The following is a 22,870-nucleotide window of genomic DNA, read 5'->3' on the forward strand; positions in this document are numbered from 1 at the left end:
TAGCTTGGTGCTAAATGGGACTGCAAACTGCATAGAGGTGCTAACAGAACTTAGCATTGTTGTGTTAGTTTGGTGAGCAAAAACTACTTAAAAAGTAAAGTTTTTCATTACACAGTGCCATAGTATGATATGTTTGTTAGTATATGACAACAAGTTAAGAAGTTTAAAAAACAACTGCAGTGTGTAATGATAGGTGACTAAATGTTCTTGACCTTTCTCAGATGTCCATCGTTGCTTGACAACAATAACATACTCTAAAGGAAGAATATTTCCTGGCTGAATAATTATTTACTCTGATTATTAATCACAATAATTATGGATTGAAAAGTATGTTTTGTATTTTAAGTTGGCCAGGAGTTTATAAAAGCAATAAACCACATAAGACAATGCATTACAGTGATTTTATCAAGGGGATTTTATTCCTCTTCATGCTGTGCCTAATCATACCCTTACCCTTAAAATCACTGTAACACACAACCTCCTGTGGTTGATTGCTTGATTTTTCATCACAAAAGAACCTTCCACATAATGTAAATGTTTTCTTGGAACAATGTGCCTAAACCAAGAACCATTTAGGACAATTTTGGAGAGTGTGATTGTTTCCTGATTTACTCCCTGCTAGAAAACCATAAAGAAAGCAGACAGTGTGGAGGTCTTCAGAGCTCTGCTGCGCTGCATTGAGAGAAGCCAGGCGGAGCTGCTTGAGGTGATGGAGGAGAAGCAGAAAGCAGCAGAGAGGCAGGCTGAAGAGTTCATTAAAGAGCTGGAGCAGGAAATCACTGAGCTAAAGAGGAGAGACACTGAGCTGGAGCAGCTCTCCCACACTGAGGACCACCTCCACCTCCTACAGGTCAGAGTCCCTCTGTTTCTCAATAGTAATGCAGTCCATCACAGGACAGCACTCCCCATGCTGAGGGGTTTCTCCTCTCTCCTGCTGGACTGTAGGTTTACCCGTCCCTCTGCAGCCCCCCACACACCAAGAACTGGACTGACGTCAGGATTAACACTCATCTGAGGGTGGAGACTCTGAGGAGAGCTCTGACTCAGCTTCAGGAAGAGCTCAGTAAGGAGATGGAGAAGATTGATGAGATCGGTAAGTATTTACTGGTCAGTAAGACATTTAGATGTTCAGCAGAAATGAGAATTCAGGAAGTCGTTAAGATCCTGATACCAAATATGAATGTTTAGTAAATGAGGCATTTAGATATTTAATATAATATAATATTAATACGCCCATCCATGTTTATTACTACACTGTGTCATTTGGTCTTAATATTAAAATTCTGGTTTGTTTTTCATACTTATCAGTACTTAATTAAGTACAGTTTACAATATAATAACAAACGCTATTGTCGATTATTCTTTTCCAAACAGAACTGAAGAGAATTGAACAATATGCAGGTGAGTGAGCTCTCACTGATCACATAGTGCAGTCATATGCAAATGGTTTTATTAAATTATATGTTTTGTTGATTTTCTAAGTGAAAATAAATCAACACGTCCTCCACAGAGAACAAAGTTAATATGGCATTTTTCTGATAATTTTAGTGTACATTTTCTATTTTTGGTTGAGTTTAACATTTTTGCTGAACTGGTTTTAAACTGTGTGTTTCTCTCTCAGTGGATGTGACTCTGGATCCTGATTCAGCAAATCTCTTCCTCATCCTGTCTGATGATGGGAAACAGGTCACATGTGGAGACACAGAACAGAATCTCCCTAAAATCCCAGAGAGGTTTGATCCATTGGTCAGTGTGCTGGGAAAGGAGGGGTTCTCCTCAGGGAGATTTTACTATGAGGTTCAGGTCAGAGGGAAGACTAAGTGGACAGTAGGAGTCACCACAGAGTCCAGTAACAGGAAAGGGAAGATTACAGCCAGACCTGAGTTTGGATACTGGACTGTGTGGCTGAGAAATGAGACTGAATATAAAGCTCTGGACTCTCCTTCTGTCCTCCTCTCCCTGAAACAGGCTCCCCAGAAGGTGGGAATGTTTGTGGATTATGAGGAGGGTCTGGTCTCCTTCTATGATGTTGAGGTCAGGTCTCATATCTATTCTTTCACTGGTCAGTCTTTCACTGAGAAACTCTATCCATACTTCAACCCCTCTAACAATGATGAAGGTAAAAACTCAGCACCACTGATCATCACACCTGTTAAACATCATAAATGAGAACATCATAAACCTTTTTAAGTCAGAAAATCTGACTTTTGAGGTGTCATATTTCAAATCACATAAAAAAATAGAAATATAGCAAAAATTAATACATTTTAAAAATGAAGCAAGCAATATATTTCAGAAATGTACTGTAAATGCAAGAAAAATGAATAAAATGAATCATGTTCAAATATTTAATTAATAAAATTAAACTAATTTTCAGACTTAAACTGTATGTTCATGTTGTTCATCTTCATTTCTAATGATTTAAAGCATGAAAGTATCAAGTTTCCATTAAATTATCAGAAAATACTTTTAGGTTTAAAAATGTTGAATTATTTACTGCTCACAGTTACATCATGAAGCTCTGAGTTAAACGATCATCCTGAGAAGTTCTGCTGATTCTGTCAGACTAGAACTTTCTCTGGAGTCTCCTCCATATTTCCAGTCTTCAGCTGTGCAGTTCCAGTTAAAGCTGTCTGAGACTGGGAGATGATGGTGTTTCATCCAGCTGTTGAACACAGTGTCTAGTTTTGGACTGTGGTTAAAAAAAACTGTAACACACAAGTTATTTTGAATATTAAAACCCATATCTTCAACTCTGAGTTTCAGCCTGGTTCTGTGGTTCCTTTGTGGTTCTTTTATTGGTTCTGGGGTTCCTGTAGTGGTTCTGTGGTTCCTTTATTGGTTCTGTGGTTCCTTTATTGGTTCTGTGGTTCCTTTCGTGATTCTGTGTTTCTTTTAGTGGTTCTGTGGTTTCTTTATTGATTCTGTGGTTCTTTTAGTGGTTCTGTGGTTTGGGACAGTAAATCAAAGACACTAATGCACAGTAACACTTCTTATCAGTGCAGTGAAGCTCCTGAGAGTCAGACAGATAAATATGAGGAAGTTTACAGTGTTTAGAAAAGTGTGTTTCACTCAGTTCTGCAGCTTTAATCATGTTTGTGTGAAGTAACAGGTGTTCAGATGTGGTTTGTGCTTTGACTTCTCTGACTCCTCAGCTCAGAGCTAAAACCCATGACATCACTACCTCACTCTGTACCACAGCTGCTCTAATTCACATTCATTCAGTTCTTAACATACAACAAACAATTCTTCTTTATATCAAATTATACAAAATCACATTATATTATATCATATTATATTATATTATATATTATATTGGTTTTCTTTTCAGTGCAGACCTTCAGCTTAGTTTGTTAAAAATCAATATAACCTGGGAAATGTGTCTGGAATCTTTGTACAAACAAGTAAATGAGTGTAATCTGAAGAACAGATGTTTTTTTAATATAATTGTTGGTAAAACTTTACAATACTGGTCTACAAATCAGCAAGTATGAACATTTTTTATCATGCTTTAATCAAAATGAAGTAATAGATAGACTAATTCTTAATCAGTATATAATGAAGCATATATATTAATAAGGATCAAGTCATATATGAATAGCCATTATTAGAGGTAATTGTGAAGCATCATTAAGGGTCTGGTCTCCTTCTATGATGCTGAGGCCAGTTCTCATATCTGATCTTTCATTGGTCAGTCTTGCACTGAGAAACTCATCTTCCCTGTTATGCATTAGAAATGAGGTTGATTGTCCCCATAAACTCACTTTATTATGACAGAAAACTTGTACTGTCGCCCCGAAAATACACTATATATAAGTATTCACTCTCCCATCCAAATCACTGAATTCAGGTGTTCTAATCTCTTCCAAGGCCACAGGTGTATAAAACCAAGCACCCAGGCCTGCAGACTGCTTCTACAAACATTAGTGAAAGAATGTGTCGCTCTCAGGAGCTCAGTGAATTCCAGTGTGGTACCATGATAGGATGCCACGTGTGCAACAAGTCCAACACACTAGCAGAACCCTTTTTGGTGCTATCTAGAACCATGTAAAGGAGAACAACACGTTCTCCATTAATCTGAAGAACCATTTCATCATGCAGTGAACCATTTAGGGATGAAATCGTTCTTCAGATTAAAGGAGAACATGTGTAAGGTTCTTTTAAGAACCCTTTCATTGTTGTAAGTGGTTCTAAGTAGCACCAGAAAGCGTTCTGCAATTGTATACAAGTTTGACATCATAACAGTAGCAGACTGCTTTTTGGTGCTCTATAGAACCACATACAACACATTCTCCATCAATCTGAAGAACCTGTTCACCATCCAAAGAACCCTTTAGTAACAGTTTATATACATATATACGCACATATATATATATGTGTGTGTGTGTGTATGTTTATATTAGGGGTGTGAATCTCTAGGCACCTCACAATTATTCGATTCGATTATGATTCAGAGGCTGTGATGCGATTATAAAACGATTATCGATGCATCTTTTTTTTTCTATACAGGATTTCTATTTTCTCACTGTGTCAGGACTGTGATCCATAATGAATTTACTTCCAATATCTTTTATTAATAAATGGAAGTGATGTGGCAAGTGAACTAGAAGGCTCTCATTCAATACTCTTGTTTGGAGCACATGAGACGCTGCTGCCACTCATTTGTGATGAAATGCGCAGTTACGGTGAAATAAGATCCAGTGGCAATGGGTGTCCACACAGCACGTTACAGCTATTCTACTCGCTTTCTTTAGTGACTTCATAACTTCGGTTTGGGTCTTGTTGTAGAGAGGAGGGGGATCTCTGTGTCAGTAAAATATCTTCGAGACGGGATGTGCAACATAGCGTTAAAGCCCTGTTTCTCAACGACTGAGAATTGGTTTGCAGACTGCAGGTCACATAGCAACGATGCGTTATTCACATTCATAAGCAGCACAGTTGGTTTCCTGGTACGTTAAATCTGCAACGAGAGACTGTCAAACACTAAAAAGTTGCGAAGCTGAAGTCGCTTCTCTTTGGAACAAGGTGGAAAATTCGAACAAGAAGCTGTAGAATGAGAAGCGACTTCAGCCTCGTAAAACAGTTGAACGTTGAGAGACATTTTACAAGAAACTGATCAACTTCTGAAGAAAAGTCTTCTGGCGGAAATTGGAGGAAAGCGGCTAAAGCTAAAGCTTAAAGCAGAGCAAAGTAAGTCCGCGTTTTCGTTTATATTGTTTAACCTAACTTATACTAGGACATTCACACACACTGACACATACGGGACATTAAATGTTGTGGCTCCCAAGGTGGTTCGATTTTTGCTGAAAGGACAAAATGGCTCTTCTTATCATTTGGGTTGAGACTCCTGACCTAACCTGGCTTTAATACAGAGGGAGCCGGTCAGATTTCTCACTCATCCAGTGGTGTTTTTGTTATGTGCTGCCACAGACTGTCCAGGCGCTGCGCTTCCCCACTTACAAGTTCCAGCTTTTGTGTTCCATCAACATTACGCTATAAATTTAATATATATATCTCTGTTGTGATTGGTTCAATTCAGTTTTGAATGGGTGGGGCTAAACTGCTGCCGACTGTTTGGACTGCTGGACGTTTGAAACTGCAGCAGTGTTTATAAACAACATCAAACAAATTTATTTTTCAAAAGTGAGGAAAAAGCTTTTCTATGATATGGACCCTTTAGATAAATCACACCTCTAATAAACCCTGTGTTCTCTCAGTAGGTTATTCAGTAAAATGTCTGAAAAATGGATTATAGAAACAATAAAGAATAAAGAGGCTGCAAGATATTTTTAATTTTTTATTTTTTATTGATGCTTTTTTGTGTGTGTGTGTGTGTGTGTGTGTGTGTGTGTGTGTGTGTGTGTGTGTGTGTGTGTGTGCAATGTCTTCTTTAAAGAAAGCTTTACAGAAAAATCAGCATTACAGAAAGAAATCCGGGTCCGAGCCCCCATGAGCAAGCCAGTGGCGACAGTGGCAAGGAAAAACTCCCTAAGAGCAACAGGAAGAAACCTTGAGAGGAACCAAGACTCAGAAGGGGAACCCATCCTCCTCTGGGCGACACCGGATAGCAAACATTTTAAATGTGTTTGTGTGTCAGTTTTTGTGTATGTGTGTCATTTTTTTGTTCTGTGTGAGTGTGTATGTGGGGGTGTGTGGGTGTGTGTGGGTGGGGGGGTGTGGTGTGTGTGTGTGGGTGGGTGTGTGTGTGGGTGGGGGGTCGGTGTGTGTGTGTTTGGGTGGTGTGTGGGTGGGTGAGGGGGTCGGTGTGTGTGTGTGTTTGGGTGGTGTGTGGGTGGGTGAGGGGGTCGGTGTGTGTGTGTGGGTGGTGTGTGTGGGTGGGGGGTTCGATGTGTTTATGTGGTGTGTGGGTGGGTGTGTGTGGGTGGGGGGTCGGTGTGTGTGTGTGTTTGGGGGGTGTGTGGGTGGGTGTGTGGGTGAGGGGGTCGGTGTTTGTGTGGGTGGGGGGTTCGGTGTGTGTGTTTATGTGGTGTGTGGGTGGGTGTGGGTGTGTGTGTGTTTGGTTGGTGTGTGTGTGTGGGTGGGTGGGTGGGTGGGTGTGTGTGTGGGTGGGTGAGGGGGTCGTTGTGTGTGTGTTTGGATGGTGTGTGTGGGTGTGTGTGGGTGGGGGGTTCGGTGTGTGTGTGTGTGGGTGGTGTGTGGGGGTGTGTGTGTGGGGGGGTCAGTGGGTGTGTGTGTGTGTTTGGGTGGTGTGGGTGTGCGTGTGTTTGGGGGTCGGTGTGTGTGTGTTTGGGTGGTCTGTGGGTGTGTGTGTGTGTGTGGGTGGGGTGGTCGGTGTGTGTGTGTGTGTGTGTGTGGTGTGTGTGTGTGTGTGTGTGTGTGTGTGTGTGTGTGTGTGTGTGTGTGTGTGTGTGTGTGTGTGGCTGTTTAGGGTGAACTCACGTTCCTCTCTCTCTTTTGTGGAATGGACCCCATTCTCTCCATCTTGTCCCCCAGACTATCAAGGTGTATGGGAGGGCATTATATCCACTATCCAACTCTTCCTGCCCCCGTCTGGGACTGACCACCTGCCTGCATTCATCACTGCAGTTCTGTCCAGAAGAACCTCAGTTTAGGGACCATGAATAGGACTAAAAGATCCACAGATTAGGGACCAAGACTAGGACTAAAAGATCCACAGATTAGGGACCATAGACTAGGACTAAAAGCTGTACCTGTACCTGTTCTGTTTTCCAATGAGGATGTTCTCTTGTCTCCTCGTGTCTCTCTGTCGTGGACTCCACTCTAGAACCTTCTGTCGTTCTTCCCTCTCTCCATCCTGTCCTCCAGAAGGTCAAGGTGTACGGGACTGCATTATATCCGCTATCCCGCTCTTCCTGCTCCCGTCTGGGATGGACAACCTGCCTGCGTTCATCACTGCAGTTCTGTCCAGAAGAACCTCTCGGAACAAAGACTTGTTGGGTTCTCTATAAAAAAAAAACGTTGAAAAGTTTAGTGACTGTGACTAGGACTAAAAGATCCACAGATTAGGGACCATGACTAGGACTAAAAGAATAACAGTTTAGGGACCATGACTAGGACTAAAAGCTGTACCTGTTCTGTTTTCCAATGAAGAAGTTCTCTTGTCTCCTCGTGTCTCTCTGTTGTTCTCTGCTGTTGAGGAGTGGACTCCACTCTAGAACCTTCTGTCGTTCTTCCCTCTCTCCATCCTGTCCTCCAGAAGGTCAAGGTGTACGGGACTGCATTATATCCGCTATCCCGCTCTTCCTGCTCCCGTCTGGGATGGACAACCTGCCTGCGTTCATCACTGCAGTTCTGTCCAGAAGAACCTCTCGGAACAAAGACTTGTTGGGTTCTCTATAAAAAGAAACATGCTTAATAGTTTAGTGACCATGACTAGGACTAAAAGATCCACAGATTAATCACTAGGACTAGAAGATCCACAGATTAGGGACCAAGACTCGGACTAAAAGATCCATAGTTTTGGAACCATTACTAGAACTAAAATAACCATAGTTTAGGGAGCATGACTAGGACTAAAATATCCACAGTTTTGGGACTAAGACTAGGACTAAAAAATCAACAGTGTAGTGACCATGACAAGATCTACATGATCCGCAGATTAGGGACCATAACTAAGACTAAAAGAATAACAGTTTAGGGACCATGACCAGGACTAAAAGCTGTACCTGTACCTGTTCTCTTTTGAGCCCCTCTGCTCCTCCTCTATGTGCAGATTCTCTGCTCTCATTCTTGGCTTCATCTTGTTTGTCATTTGGTGGACGTTGGTCTTTATTATAGTTGATTTTCCGTCCTTTTCCTCTTGTTCCTCTCCTGGTTTTTCTCTTTTTGGTCTCAGCTACTTCCTCAGGAGGGTCGCTGTTCTTTACATCCATTTCAGCTAGAGAACAAAATTAGATAAATCAGTAACCAAGCCTTTCTCTGATAGTCTGTCCTGGAGCACAGAAATAGTAGCCAGCATTTAAGTTCCAACATATTTCAAATCAGTTTATCTAAATGTTATATTTACATTTATTGTGAATAACATTAACCAATGAACAGCAGTCTGGCAACCATCTGGGATAACATAGCAACGACCTAGCCACTCCATAGCAATGACCAAAACACGAAAACCAAAAAGTAACATCCTATGAACTATTTTGGATACTTTAGCAACCCCATAGCAACACCATAGCAACCGTTTAAAATACTGTAATGTTTAATGCTATTGAAGGACACACGGCTGATGCACAAGCCGTTAGCTAACAGCTCTACATTCAGCTCACTTCTGCACTCTATCAGCACTCAACTCCGACTGACACCCAGTTCCTGTCTGATCTGACACACAAACCCCCAAAGGTGAACCAGCCCCACCTTCACATTAAGAGTCTTTGTCAGAAAAAACTCAGAGAATAACTGTAGGAGAACAATAACCCAGAAAAAACATGCAGAACATTTCTAGAACATGCTACAATATCATAAAACTACCTAGAAACAAATTAGCCACCACCTCATAACCACCTAAAGTACCCTATCAAGTATCCATCAAAACCAGAGCCACACCAGAACTGTTCTAGTCATCATCAGAATGTTTTACAGTTCTTTCTGTCACTCACTCAGAAGGTTCTCCGTAGTTTCAGTCTCATCCAGGTAGACAGTTACTGTGTCTTTGGTGGCTTCAGTGTAAAGAGCCTTTTTACTGATCAGAGCATCTCCATATCATGTAACAGTCCTATACAAATTGAGGCCTTTTCCTAGAACCGTACATCCATGCCATTATATTTGGTGAGAACAGATGTTCCGTTGTGTTCCGACTCCAGAGTCTGAGATTTATTTCATTTACTCACCCAGAGGTTCCTCCTCAGGTTCCTCCTCAATGGTCTCCAGGGGGATGCCTATGAGGGCTTTGAGGGATTTAGTTGCCAAAATCATCCAATCCCTCGTCATCTGATTCTCTGCATTCATCAATAAATTTGATCAGTTTTCCAGCTGATTTCATTCCTGAAATATTTCCACTGACCATTTCCATTACTTACCAAAAGATCGGTCATCGCATGGCTCAGCGTGGTCCAAGTTGATGGGCTCATCTATGGCTTCTGCCTGAGCTACATCATCCTCCATCGTCATCACTGTCTCTTTTTCTGCTTTCATAAAAATACAGTCAGTTTTCCAGTTTATTAATTTTTCATTATTATTTTTTATGTCCTTTACTCACCCAGAGGCTGGACACTCGCTGGAACGTCTTCCTCCAGCTGGATCTCCTGGAGCTCACTGGTTCCTGTTTTGTGTTCAGTGTTGCTCACCAGATTATCTTAAATTAATGAATTAAAACTAATTAGAATTCCTACTTTAACATTAATTAAATGTATTTTCTTTATGACATTAGTTCATGTCTTTACTTACCCAGCTGTTTCTCCTCAGGTTCCTCCTCAGGTTCCTCCTCAATGGTCTCCAGGGGGATGCCTATGAGGGCTTTAAGGGATTTAGTTGCCAAAATCATCCAATCCCTCGTCATCTGATTCTCTGCATTCACATCAATAAATTTGATCAGTTTTCCAGCTGATTTCATTCCTGAAATATTTCCACTGACCATTTCTTTTACTCACCAAAAGATCGGTCATCGTATGGCTCAGCGTGGTCCAGGTTGATGGGCTCATCTGTGGCTTCTGCCTGAGCTACATCATCCTCCATCGTCATCACTGTCTCATTTTCTGCTTTCATAAAAATACAGTCAGTTTTCCAGTTTATTCATTTTTCATTAATATTTTTTATGTCTTTTACTCACCCAGAGGCTGGACACTCGCTGATAGCGCATCATCAAATAGGATCTCCAGGAGCTCTCTGATGGCTTTAACAGCATCATCATTGGTGCTCACTAGATGATCTTGAATGAATTCAGATTAGATCTCATATTAGCTGAATTCCTGCTTTTATATACACTAAATATGTTACTATCATCTCACTATCTGTTCATTTCCTTTACTTACCCAGATGTTTCTCCAGTGTTTCCTCCTCAGTCTCGTCAAGGTTGATGTCCATGAGTGCTTTGATGGCTTCAGCCTCCGCTTCGTCAGCCATCATCATCATCTCATTTTCTGCTTTAATACAAATAAATATGGTCAGTTTTCCAGCTCTTTCATTCTCATTGTAATATGTTTATTTCCGTTACTCACCCAGAGGCTGGACACTCGCCGTCAGAGCATCATCAAACAGGACCTCCAGGAGCTCTCTGATGGCTTTAGCTGCATCATCGTTGGTGCTCACTGGATGATCTTGAGGGAATTCAGACAGATTAGAGATCATATTAAGTTTTAATATAGACTAAATGTGTTATTATTATCTAACTATCTGGTCATTTTCTTTACTTACCCAGATGTTTCTCCAGAGGTTGCTCCTCAGAGCCCTCTAGACAGATGCTCATGATTTCATTGGTGGCTTCAGCCGCCGCTTCATCAGCCACCGTCATCTTCAATGTCTCAGCTTCTGTTTTCATAAAAATACAGTCCGTTGTAACGAACACTGAATATTATTCAGTTTGGAAAATGATTTCAAAAACACCCTCTTAAGATGTATTTTCCAGTTATTACTCTGAAATATTCAGTACTTTTTCCAAATTATTCAGTATGAAATATGAATTTTTCCATATCTCATATGAATTCAGTATTTACTATGAATCATTATGTGAGTATAGAGAATTATTCAGTTCCTGTTATGAACGTTTCATGATTATTTTGAATTTTAGTGTCTATTATAAATTATTATGTAATTACTATAAATTATTCCGTATGCACTATGAATTATTCAGCATCCACTATGAATTGTGTACTGTCCACTATGAATATTCAGTATCCATGGTGGATTATTTAGTATCTACTATTAATATTTAGTGATTACTATGAACTTTTCAGTCTTCATTATACATCATTTAGTATCTGCAATTATTTATTCAGTCTCTACTTTGAATATTTAATGACAGCTATGAATTATTCAGTACCCACTATGAATTTTACAGTGTTTACTATGAATATTTGCTGACTACTATGAATTTTTCAGTATCTACTATGAATATTTAGTGACTACTATGAATTATTCATTGTCCACTGTAAATTATTCAGTATCCACTTTGAATTATTCAGTACTTACCATGATTTGTTCAACATCCCCTATGATTTATTCAGCATCTCTTATGAATTTTTTAGTATCTGCTATGAATTAATCTGTATCTATTATGAATATTTGGTTATCACTACTTTTATTTAGTGTCTGTTATGAATATTATCTCATTAACTCACTCAGAAGCTGCTCCATCTGTGTCTCAACCTCATCCAGCAGCGTTTTCATTGGATGTTCTTTGGCTTCACCTTCCTCTTCAGTGAGGTTCTGCTGTTGTGGAGGTGCCGTGTTCTTCAGCGTCTCAGCCGAAACGCTTTGAAGGCTGCCGGACACGAGGCCTACTGGCTGGTCCAGAACATCGGCCTCCTCCTCCACATTTACTGGCTGCTGGTTTGTTTGCCTCTTTTCTTTTTCTACTTCTTCCTCTTTGTTGTTCTTCCTTTCTTTTTTCCACTGAATTTTCCATTTCCTTTCGCTCCTCTTCTTCTTTCCTTTCTTTTTCTTCTCACTCTGCCGCTCCTCCTTTCTCTCGCTGTCTGTGTCCGAGTCCTCATGGACTCGGCAGCACAAGAACCAGAGGCAGCTCATTGTAGCAGCTGATCTCTTCGCGGCTCCACACGGAATGTTGTGAAACAGCCGTGTGACGGAACTTATCTGCATCACCTTTATGACATCACACCCTGTAGCCTTTAGTCCATTATGACGTCAGAGCACAACTTCAAACAACATTCTACATCTGTTACTCTCACTGCTGACCAGTGAGGGAGAAGCTACAGTCAAGTGGCCCCAATGTGCTAAATTATAGTGAAGTGCTGTTTAATCACTCAGTTCACCCCAATATTTACCACATAATATGAATTAGGGGAGTTTCTGCTCACTGACAACTTTAAGACAACTTTCGTCACCTTTGAAAAGTTTATAAAATAAAATTTGTTCTTCTTGAATTCTTCTCGTCTGAATTTACTATAAGCAGAGGTTTATAAAGTTTTTAAATTAATGCTTACATAACCTTTCAAAGTAAAATATGGAATAAAAATATGTCTTATTTTTCATGTGATTGAGGGAGACCGAGCTAGAGGATGGAGCAAAAATTGAGAAAATAAAAAAAACTCCCTCCTAAAAAAAAAGACAAATCAAATAAACACACAAAGACACTCTGATCACTAAGAATGAATGAAATGAACCTTTTTTAGCCAACTGTGTCTGAACACATCGGAATTAGACCTCCGCATTTAACCCACCCGTGCAGTGAAACACCACAAACACACTAGTGAACACACACACACACACACTAGGGGGCAGTGAGCACACTTGCCCGGAGCGGTGGGCAGCCCTTTCCACGGCGCCCGGGGAGCAGTTGGGGGTTAGGTGCCTTGCTCAAGGGCACTTCGGTCACGTGCTGTCAGCTGAGGGGATCGAACCGGCGACCTTCACGGTCACAAAGCTGGATTTTCGCATCGCTCAGTGTGTCGCGTTGCTGATGCTGTAGTCGGTCATGCTAAGCTAAGTTCAGATTGACATACATGCAGCGAGCTGAACACCAGCGGTATAAATGCGTTTGAACGTGTTCTTCTAACTGTAGCAGTGAGACGGTGAACCGAGACTGAGCTGTATTTGAGAGATCTGTCGACTTTCAAGGAGTTCATGTGAGTTTTCTGGCGCGTGTGGTCGCAGCCTGTGCTCGCGCTGCAGAAGTTGATCCTTTCAGCGCTGCGTGAGGCGGTTTTCTTCATTTTCACTGTAGAAACTGAAAATACTGTAAATAAGAGCAGTTATTTGTGAATTACTTCGGTTAAAGTTTGTGTTGATGTTTACAGAGGCTTTGAAACTCGAATCTAACAGTGATTTATGACCTTATTGTAGGTCAGGTTCTTTGCTGGAGTTGAAGTTGGATCTTGCTGACCCTAAAAAGTGGTTCGCAAGCACAGTGGACATCATTTAAGCTGTGAAGTCTCCCTTTTCTATTGAACTTTGCACTGAAGCCTCTCCAGAGCAGTAGGAGGAATACTGGCCCTTTCTTTTTCACGGACTGGAACTCTCACACACACACACACACACACACACACACACACACACACACACACACACACACACACACACACAGATTCACACTGAATTGTTTAATGTGTGTTTGTTTTATTTAATTTTGTTTATTTCTTTAAATACCTGTTTCTTTACTAAAAGGAAGCTTCCCTAAACCTCCAATCATAGTGCAGTGGTGCAGCGTCGTCTCTTGGGTAGTGGGTCGCCCCGGCTCCGTAGGCGATCCTGGAATCGTTCTGATTGGCCCACAGTATCTTGGTGTTTCTTGTTTTGCTCACTCATTTAAACCCAAGGTTAATGATAGAAATTGCCGACTGTGTTAGCGCTTTTAATTTACACCGCTCTAACCAAGCTAACAGCTCACTGCTAGCTAGAATTCGTTACATCAGCATCACTGAATGTGTTTGATTACTTCAGAAAATGATCAACCAGCTTCTGAGACTGAACTTTGGAGGTGTGTCTGCAGATTCTTTGAGGAACTGAAAGTGAGTCTCCTGAAAAGAATGGATGCTGTAATAAAGGTAAATAAAGATTAATCTCAGTGTTACTGAGCTCTGCTAAAGCCTGAGTAGACTGATAAATCAATGTGATCAGTTATTAATCTCAGTGTTACTGAGCTCTTTTGAGGGATGATTAAACTAATGATCTCCTCAGATTTTAATGTTTGTGAGTGAGGCAGCAAGAAAGAAAACATGAAAGGTACTTAGTTTAAACAATAAGCGAATTTTTAACGAAGGCCGAAGGCGAGTGCCGTAGATCATCACAGCCGTGATGTTATTGGTCATAATATACAACCTCGAGTGTTCTACTGCTTTTATACAACAGTTAAATAAATAAAGTAATAAATTAATAAACTGGGCCGTGAACGCGGCGTTTAATATGTTTTAATGTTTGCAGTTCCTTCCGCCAAATTATAGTTCCTTAACGAGCAGCTCGTTGCTACGTCAGAGTAACGAGCTCCGCCCACTTGCTGCAGAGCCAGCAGTTCGTTCTCCAGCTCCTTACACTAAATTCCCAAACTGTCGTCACCACTGAGCAGCTTTTCAGTCGGCAGCTGTGACAGAAGAACCTAAACAACCTGGAATCAGCCAGAAATGAACCCAACACCATTCGCCAAACTAAATGGGCTGTAAGATGCTTTACAGACTGGCTGGAACAAAACAACATTAATACTGATCTGGCAAAAATTGACAAAACTGAGCTAAACTTGATATTGCAGCAGTTTTATGGCTCAGTCCGATTTGGTCAGACTCTGAAGATCAGACTACATGTTTGGCGAATGGTACTGGGTTCATTTCTGGCTGATTCCAGGTTGTTTAGGTTCTTCTGTCACAGCTGCCGACTGAAAAGCTGCTCAGCGGTGATGACAGTTTGGGAATTTAGTGTCTTCTCATCTTCAGAGTCTGACCAAATCGGCTGTCGGTCAAATGTGACCTTAAAAGTGTCCATTTTCTGTTTGTGGCAAAGTAAGAAGAAAAAACGTTCAAATGTCTTGAGCGTCTCCTACAGCTGTCAAAGTAGTTGCTTAGCAACAGTATCTCAGTGGAGTGATACAGTGTTTGTTAAAAAACTGTGATGTTATGGTGAAATAACAGCACAGTTAGAACGCTTCTCAACCAATCAGCTTGCGTGGCTGGAACTAACTGTTGTATAATAATAGTATAGTATATTTAGACCTGTTATAGTGATAACAAATTATGTTTCTAATGCTCTTTTGACTTTTTGATACCAACAACTCACTAAAAGATACTTAAAATATTAAAAGTTAGAATAATCATATTTTTATGAAAGCAACACACACATCTCTGCTACAAACGAACTCCTAAACTTTGTTTCTAGCTCCTACCGTTCAGTACAATTAAAAAATGATGGGAAGCGCAAGGTTACAGTTAACCCCATGGGTGGGTTCACTGTAACAGACAGAGGGTCATGAAAAGTCTGAAGAATCAGTGCAAAGTTAATTCAGTGTAATTCTGTGTTGTATGAAACAGATATATTTTCCAAACAAACTGCATTATATATTATCATCTATAAGACAGACAGACAGATCGACTGATAGATACACATATACATCACATTATATATGAACACTGACATCAGGAAATGTGATAATGTGGCCAGATATATATCGCTGCTGTCGGAACAAAACCTTGTATCTCCAAAATGGCAACTTTACAGGAGAAGGAAAAAACTTGCTTTACTTTCAATGTAAGTCAATGGAACCAGAATTTTCTCCAAGTCATTTTGGGTCATTTCTTTTGGTCCATTCATCATGAAATTTACACACAATGTAAAGGCCAACAGGCGTCTTCAAACTATATCGAAAGCTGAAAAACGACTAAAATTGAGATACGAGGTTTTGTTCTGACAGCAGCAGTATAAACTGTATATACGTGTGGTTTTAGCAGCGTTCTTTACCTCCAATCTTCAAAAGATCCAGAAATGCAGTATTTCATGTCTCTGCTGCTCTAATCCACCTGATTCAACCCATCAGCTTCATTAGCTGAGCCTCAATTCATCACATCCAAAACTTTCAGAAACTTTTAAATGAGCTGAATGGAGATTAATCACATACAAGTGGACCTTAAGCGCTTATCTTCACTGAACTCATTTAAAGTTTTTGATGTGATCAATTAAAGAAACGTGTTTTAGTTTAATGCTGGTTTATTTCCAGCGTTGCTGCAGCAGAGAAGATGCCTGACTGTGCAAACTCTCTCGAACGTGCTGAGATGTTATTATAAACACAGTCTGGATGTTTGGTGTAATTTTGTTGCATTCATAAAAAATCAGAAAATGAAAAAGTGAACTGAGGAGAAAAGTTTGCTAAACTGCCTTAGGAATCAAAGTAACTTGGTGAAAAATACTGGCCTGTGATTTGGATCTAATAATGAGATTCATGACATGTTTGTCCACCGTACAGTTCTGTGATTATGCATTTTGGCCCTTAGTTACTGAATAATATGCAGCAGATTCCAAACGATTTATATGAGACATTGAATAATTCATAGTAGATAATGATCGATTTAAATTGATTGTTGAAGGTTTATAGCAATTACTGAAAAATTAGAATAGACGCTGAATAATTTATAGTAGACACTGAATAATTTATAGTAGACACTGAATAATTTATAGTAGACACAGAATGATTTATAGTAAGCAGTCATTCATAACAAGCATTAGCTGATAAAGAAGCAGGATTACATTCAGTGCAGCTGGGAGGCATTTTGTGGATAATTAATGTAACAGAGTGTTTTTGTGATCATAACCCAGCCAAAAGTTCTGAACGCAGACATTTTGGGCCCCTTAATCAAAGACATAAACAATAAGTCCAGTCCAGCAAGACCTGATGTAACAGTGCAGAATCCTCCCAGAGTCAAGTTCATTATAATAGTAACAGCAGATGTGTAAATAGGTGTATTTGCATTATGTATTATATATGTGGTGGAGAATTCACACCCAGCACTACCTCACTGTGCTCACTACAGTGCTGTGAGCATTTTTCACACTGACTTCAACAAGTACTCATCAGGTGAACAGTACAGAACAGTCACAGTGACCCAATAACATCAAAACTTCAGTAATTTTACAGTTAAGTTTACTGATCCAGATGTTTCAGACTCTTCATTTCATTTAATCAAATATCTGATTCAGTGATGCGTTCACAAGTGAACTTTATCATCTTCTCCATCAGTGAGATTCAGAGATTCAGTCAGAGCGAGTTTAGTGGGATTACTGCAACATGCAGGAGTGCAAAACCACAACAGCGGCAAAGTGAAACACAGGACTGAATTTCCCAAACTGCGTATAAAGATGATGTAAACTTCACTGAAACTGTAGTTGAAATGACTCCCCTTTGAGCACAGAGGCATCTTTGGTTAAGGTGTTTGTGTTCAGCTGATGGTGAGGCTCACAGACCAATCCAAACCGGACGTTCTTTTTTATTTGCTTTTAGCTTTGGAAATGAGTCGAATCAGGAATTGGCGTATGGAGTGTCTCCTTTTAGAACCGTATCTGGAGACAGTAAACGCTGGCGTGCTGAGAACTGAAAGCTTGGCCAAGATAACTGTGTTCCACATAGTAAGCATCACAGAAAAGCACAGATAAACAGCAAAGTCAAGCTTATTTTACACTCTGCTCGTCTAGATTTAATGTAATAAACCTTTAATTTAGTGAATTTAGCATCTTTGGTACCAGCTAACTAACTCTTCACAAAGTCACTGATTGTTCTGTGGTTCTGAGGTTCCGTTGGTGTTTCTATTGTTTGGAACATACAATCAAGGCACTAATGAACACTGTCCAGCCACTATGCTAGGAACACCATGCTGATACCGGGTTGGACTCCTTTTGCACTCAGAACAGCCTGAATTATATGTGGCAGGGATTCAAGAAGGAGCTGGAATCTCCTGTTCTGCCACATCCTAAAGATGCTCTATTGGATTCAGATCTGTGGAGGACACTGAAGTTCCCTGAACTCGTTGTCATGTTCAGTTTGAAATGACTCAGGCTTTGTGATAATCTGTGTTATCATGCTGGATCCATCAGATTCTGTAAGACTAGAACTTTCTCTGGAGTCTCCTCCATGTTTCCAAACTTGTTATGTTGTGGTTATAGTTAAAGCTGGGAGATTATGGTGTTTCATCCTCCTGTTGAACAAAACATTGAGAGTGTTCTAGCTGGGGTCAGTATTGGGTCGGGGCGTCCAGCAGGCATCCAATACGTCTTTTATCAATCTGTTGTTTCCACAGTCTGCCTTGTGTGGGCTAAACAGTGCATAAAAGAGACAACATTTCTGCCTGTTGTTTGATCTGTGACAGCATTCATTAAACCATCATTTGTGAATTTTGCAAACAGGAAATTGAGTTTGTGTACCTCCACCATAGTCATCATCACCATCATCGCCATCATCATCATCATCATCACCATCATCATCATCATCATCTTAAACTGCTTAATCCAGACAGGGTCACGGTAGCAGTTCAGAGAGCAGAGAATCCCAGACGACGCTGTCCCCCACAACTTCCTCCAGCTCATTCCGGGCGGTCCCAAGCTGCTTCCAGGCCAACTTGGCGATATAATCCCTCCAGTGGGTCCTAGGACACCCTTGGGGTCTCGTCCCAGTAGGCCGTGCCTGGTAAACCTCCACTGGGAGGTGGCTAGGGGGCATCCTGAAACTTGAACATGACCTGTCAACATCACAAATAAAGTATTTACTTAAGAATTTTCAGATGAATTAATAAAGAATTTTACTGTATTATGGAAAAACTTGATTATTCACTTTCCATACATTTTGAGATTAAAATCAGACACTCAGCAAACCAGCATAACTAGCATGAAGTGTGTAATATATTATAGAATTGTTAAATTATGTAGTGCCTAATTATCTAGATATATTTTCCCATGGATCAATGACTTATTTATATATATTTACATATTTGTTTATATATTTTAGAAAAAGCACATTGAGATGCTGTAATTCAGTTAGGAAATATCCGCCACCTGCTGGCCAAAACCTGCAAGTACAACAAACTACCGTTATGATAAAGCGGGAGTGGCCTCATGACGTCACGCAGGAGAGACGAAGGTAAAGCGGAGCTGTTTAATAAACAGAATTAAGTTCGTTGCAACTGGACACGATCTTCAGTTTGAAGGTTCTCCATTCAGGAAACTCAGATAAAGATAAACTGAAGAAGCAGAAAAGCAGACCAAAGGAGAGAAAGTGAAAGTGGTAATGAGTCTAAGTTTCTTACTGTCTGTTACTGAAAATACATCCAGATGTTCAGATCATTTCTACCATCACTGCTGTTCGTGTTTTGTAGATTATTTATCTTTAATTTTATTAAAATGCTGCAAGTCTGTTATATTGAACATTTGAAGCTGTGATCATTTGTTCAGCTACAGATTCATGATTAACAGGTAGAATGTGAATCTGATCAGTCAGACTAATGTGACTGATTTTAGATGACTACACTTCCTAAGAAACCCCCTTTTTGTTTACATTGATTTATAGAAATGTCAAAAAACACAACAGTTTATATGAATTGAATTCTTTGGTCTCAAATCTCCCTCATGGTGTCTCTGTGTCTCCTCTGTCAGTCATGTCTTCCTCCAGCAGTCTCCTGTCTGAAGATCAGCTCCGGTGCTCTATCTGTCTGGATGTGTTCACTGATCCAGTCTCTACTCCATGTGGACACAACTTCTGCATGGTCTGTCACAAAGAGTGCTGGGACAGCAGTTCACGCTGCCAGTGTCCAGTTTGTAAGGAGGAATTCTCCAAAAGGCCTGAACTGTCTGTGAACACGTTCATCTCTGGACTGGCTGCTCAGTTCAAGAAGTCAGTTCAGGTCAAATCCAGCAGAGCTCCAGAGAAACGACCCTCCAAACGTAAAAGGGTGATGTGTGACTCCTGCAGTGATGAAAAGCTGGAGGCTCTGAAATCCTGTCTGGACTGTGGAGTATCTTACTGTGAGACTCATCTAGCGCTTCATAAAACCACACCTAAACTGAAGAAGCAAAAACTGATGGACCCTGTGGAGAACCTGGAGGACTACATCTGCCAGAAACATGAGAGACCCCTGTGTCGGTTCTGCACTGAGACAGACCACAAGACTCACAGCACTGTTCCTATAGAGGAGGAGAGTGGAGAGAAGAAGGTGAGAGACGTTTAGAGGAATTTTACCTCCTATTTGTTGTTTCTGCTGAAATGAATGAGTGGTTTTGTTATATTTTGTCCTTTTTTATAGACTCAGCTGGGAAAGTCACAGGCTGAAGTCCAGCAGATGATCGACTGAAGAAGATTGAGGAAGTCAAACACTCTGTAGAACAAAATAAAGTGAGTCTGAACTGGATTTATATCAGGTCATAGTACAAGTACAGCTTTGGTAAATGTTGCTAGTGACCACAGACAGACTAGTGATGAGAACACAGTGTTGAAGTGTTCCTCACTAGTAAAACAGACACAGCTTTTTGCACAAGTCATTTTCCAGCTGTTGTTGGCCACAGCTGTGCCAGACATGAGTGAAGGTTTCCTCTGTCCCAGCTCACATCTGCCTCTCTCTCCTTCTGCACATGTATACACCCTCTGGGGAGGTTCCAAGCCCCGCCCAACTACAATAAGAGTCTTTAGCAAAGTGAGCCCAGTGAATAATTGCCAGGAAACACAAAACCCACAACTAACATGACAAAAATCCTTCTCAAACACACTGCAGTATCAATGCTTATCCTTTTGAACATACTGCATTTAACAGTGTAAATAATTATAAATGATATTGTTTAAAATTAGACTGGTCTCTCTGGAAATATTCTAAAGTGGTTTTACACATATGTGCTTGACAGACTGTATCTTGTTACACTTGGTGAAATCATAGCTGAAGGATGTGCCATTTACTGTGGGGTACCTCAAGGGTTTATCCTGGGGCCACTTTTATTTTCCTTTTACATGCTACTGAATGCTGTTGAAATTTCATGAAAGTCTTTGGGGGCGAAACTGTAAATTTGAGATTGAACTAAGATGTGTGGACAATTATGTTAAATCTGAAGTGCAAGACCTGGCTGATGTTCTAGGCCCTAACCTCAGTTTTAAGTTTTACAATGGAAGTTTAAGTAATAGACCTTTGAAACACTGTTAAAGTCAGGCTTTACTTCACACTGCACAATACTAAGTGGTCGACTCCTGGCTTTGTTTTCTCTCGTTTTTTTATTGGCATGTTTCAATTTAAGTGGTTACTTTCTAATTAAAGTTCTCTGTTTACTCACTTTTTTCATAGTGTAAGTTTTCATTTTCCTCATTGTCCTCTGTTGTTGTTGTAGGCTAATTCCTATATTGTAAAGCACTTGAGTACTTTTAATGTATGAAAGCTGCTTTATTAACAATGTCATTATTATTGTCTCCTGTTAGAAAAGCACAGAGAAGGAGAAAGCAGACAGTGTGGAGGTCTTCAGAGCTCTGCTGCGCTGCATTGAGAGAAGCCAGGCGGAGCTGCTTGAGGTGATGGAGGAGAAGCAGAAAGCAGCAGAGAGGCAGGCTGAAGAGTTCATTAAAGAGCTGGAGCAGGAAATCACTGAGCTAAAGAGGAGAGACACTGAGCTGGAGCAGCTCTCCCACACTGAGGACCACCTCCACCTCCTACAGGTCAGAGTCCCTCTGTTTCTCCATAGTAATGCAGTCCATCACAGGACAGCACTCCCCATGCTGAGGGGTTTCTCCTCTCTCCTGCTGGACTGTAGGTTTACCCGTCCCTCTGCAGCCCTCCACACACCAAGAACTGGACTGACGTCAGGATTAACACTCATCTGAGGGTGGAGACTCTGAGGAGAGCTCTGACTCAGCTTCAGGAAGAGCTCAGTAAGGAGATGGAGAAGATTCCTGAGATCAGTAAGTATTTACTGATCAGTTAGACACTTTGAAATTCAGCAGAAATCAGTTTGTAGGAAGAAAATTTGATTGCAGGAAGCCAGTAAGATCGTTTCAGTTTGATACCTGAGGCATTAAACTATTTTGATTGTGGATTATTATCTATTAAAAACTCTTCTATATATTCATGACTACACTAAGTCATTTGGTGTTAATATTACAGTGCTGCTTTGTGGTTCATACCAAACAGACACTTTATTAAGTAAAAATTAAAAATCTGATGTGAATGATTTGATTGAATGATTTTGTCCAATAATATTTTCCAAACAGAACTGAAGAGAATTCAGCAATGTGCAGGTTTGTTCGCTCTCACTGATTATATGACTAAATGTATGATTCTGCTCTATTACATTCCCTGTGTTGTTAACTGTTGTTAAAATGGGCTTAAATTATGTTTTTTCTCTCAGTGGATCCTGATTCAGCTCATTCAGCTCATTCTGTCTGTTAATAGAAAACAAGTGAGAGATGGAGACAAACGACAGAATCTCCCTGACAAACCAGAGAGGTTTGATTGCTGTGTCTGTGTTCTGGGATGAGGCGTTCTCCTCAGGGAGATTTTACTATGAGGTTCAGGTCAGAGGGAAGACTGACTGGACACTAGGAGGGACCACAGAGTCCAGCAACAGGAAGGGGACAGATTATACTGAGTCCTGAGGATGGACACTGGACTCTCTTCGTGTTTGTCTATCCCTGTAACAGGCTCCCCAGAAGGTGGGGGTATTTGTGGATTATGAGGAGGGTCTGGTCTCCTTCTATGATGCTGAGGTCAGGTCTCATATCTACTCTTTAACTGGTCAGTCTTTCACTGAGAAACTCTATCCGTACTTCAGCCCCTGCAAAAATGTT

At 40.6% G+C, this 22,870-nt stretch overlaps 1 protein-coding gene and 1 long non-coding RNA gene across 2 annotated transcripts; one reads left to right on the forward strand and one right to left on the reverse strand.

The window, feature by feature from the left end:
• Positions 1 to 6,830: 6,830 nt before the first annotated feature.
• Positions 6,831 to 11,734, reverse strand: LOC118800803. The gene is made up of 2 exons (XR_005006397.1): positions 7,641 to 11,734; positions 6,831 to 7,249 (listed from the first exon to the last, which is right to left on the reverse strand). It is a non-coding gene; the product is annotated as an uncharacterized LOC118800803 (long non-coding RNA).
• Positions 11,735 to 19,158: 7,424 nt separating this feature from the next.
• Positions 19,159 to 20,402, forward strand: LOC118800799 (E3 ubiquitin-protein ligase TRIM47-like). The gene is made up of 3 exons (XM_036560935.1): positions 19,159 to 19,339; positions 19,708 to 20,264; positions 20,355 to 20,402. The coding sequence occupies exons 2-3, from the start codon at positions 19,710 to 19,712 to the stop codon at positions 20,400 to 20,402; spliced, it is 603 nt and encodes a 200-aa protein (XP_036416828.1). The 5' UTR covers positions 19,159 to 19,339; positions 19,708 to 19,709.
• The last annotated feature ends 2,468 nt before the right edge of the window (positions 20,403 to 22,870 follow it).

This window comes from Colossoma macropomum, unplaced genomic scaffold (genome assembly GCF_904425465.1).
Source record: "Colossoma macropomum unplaced genomic scaffold, Colossoma_macropomum, whole genome shotgun sequence".
Lineage (NCBI taxonomy): Eukaryota > Metazoa > Chordata > Actinopteri > Characiformes > Serrasalmidae > Colossoma > Colossoma macropomum.

What these genes read in the sequence shown, in the direction of transcription:
- LOC118800799 (XM_036560935.1), top strand. Translation starts at nt 19,710, where the DNA reads ATGTCTTCCTCCAGCAGTCTCCTGTCTGAAGATCAGCTCCGGTGCTCT. An exon ending in AGGAGAGTGGAGAGAAGAAG is followed by an intron (nt 20,265 to 20,354) that starts GTGAGAGACGTT and finishes CCTTTTTTATAG; the next exon opens with ACTCAGCTGGGAAAGTCACA.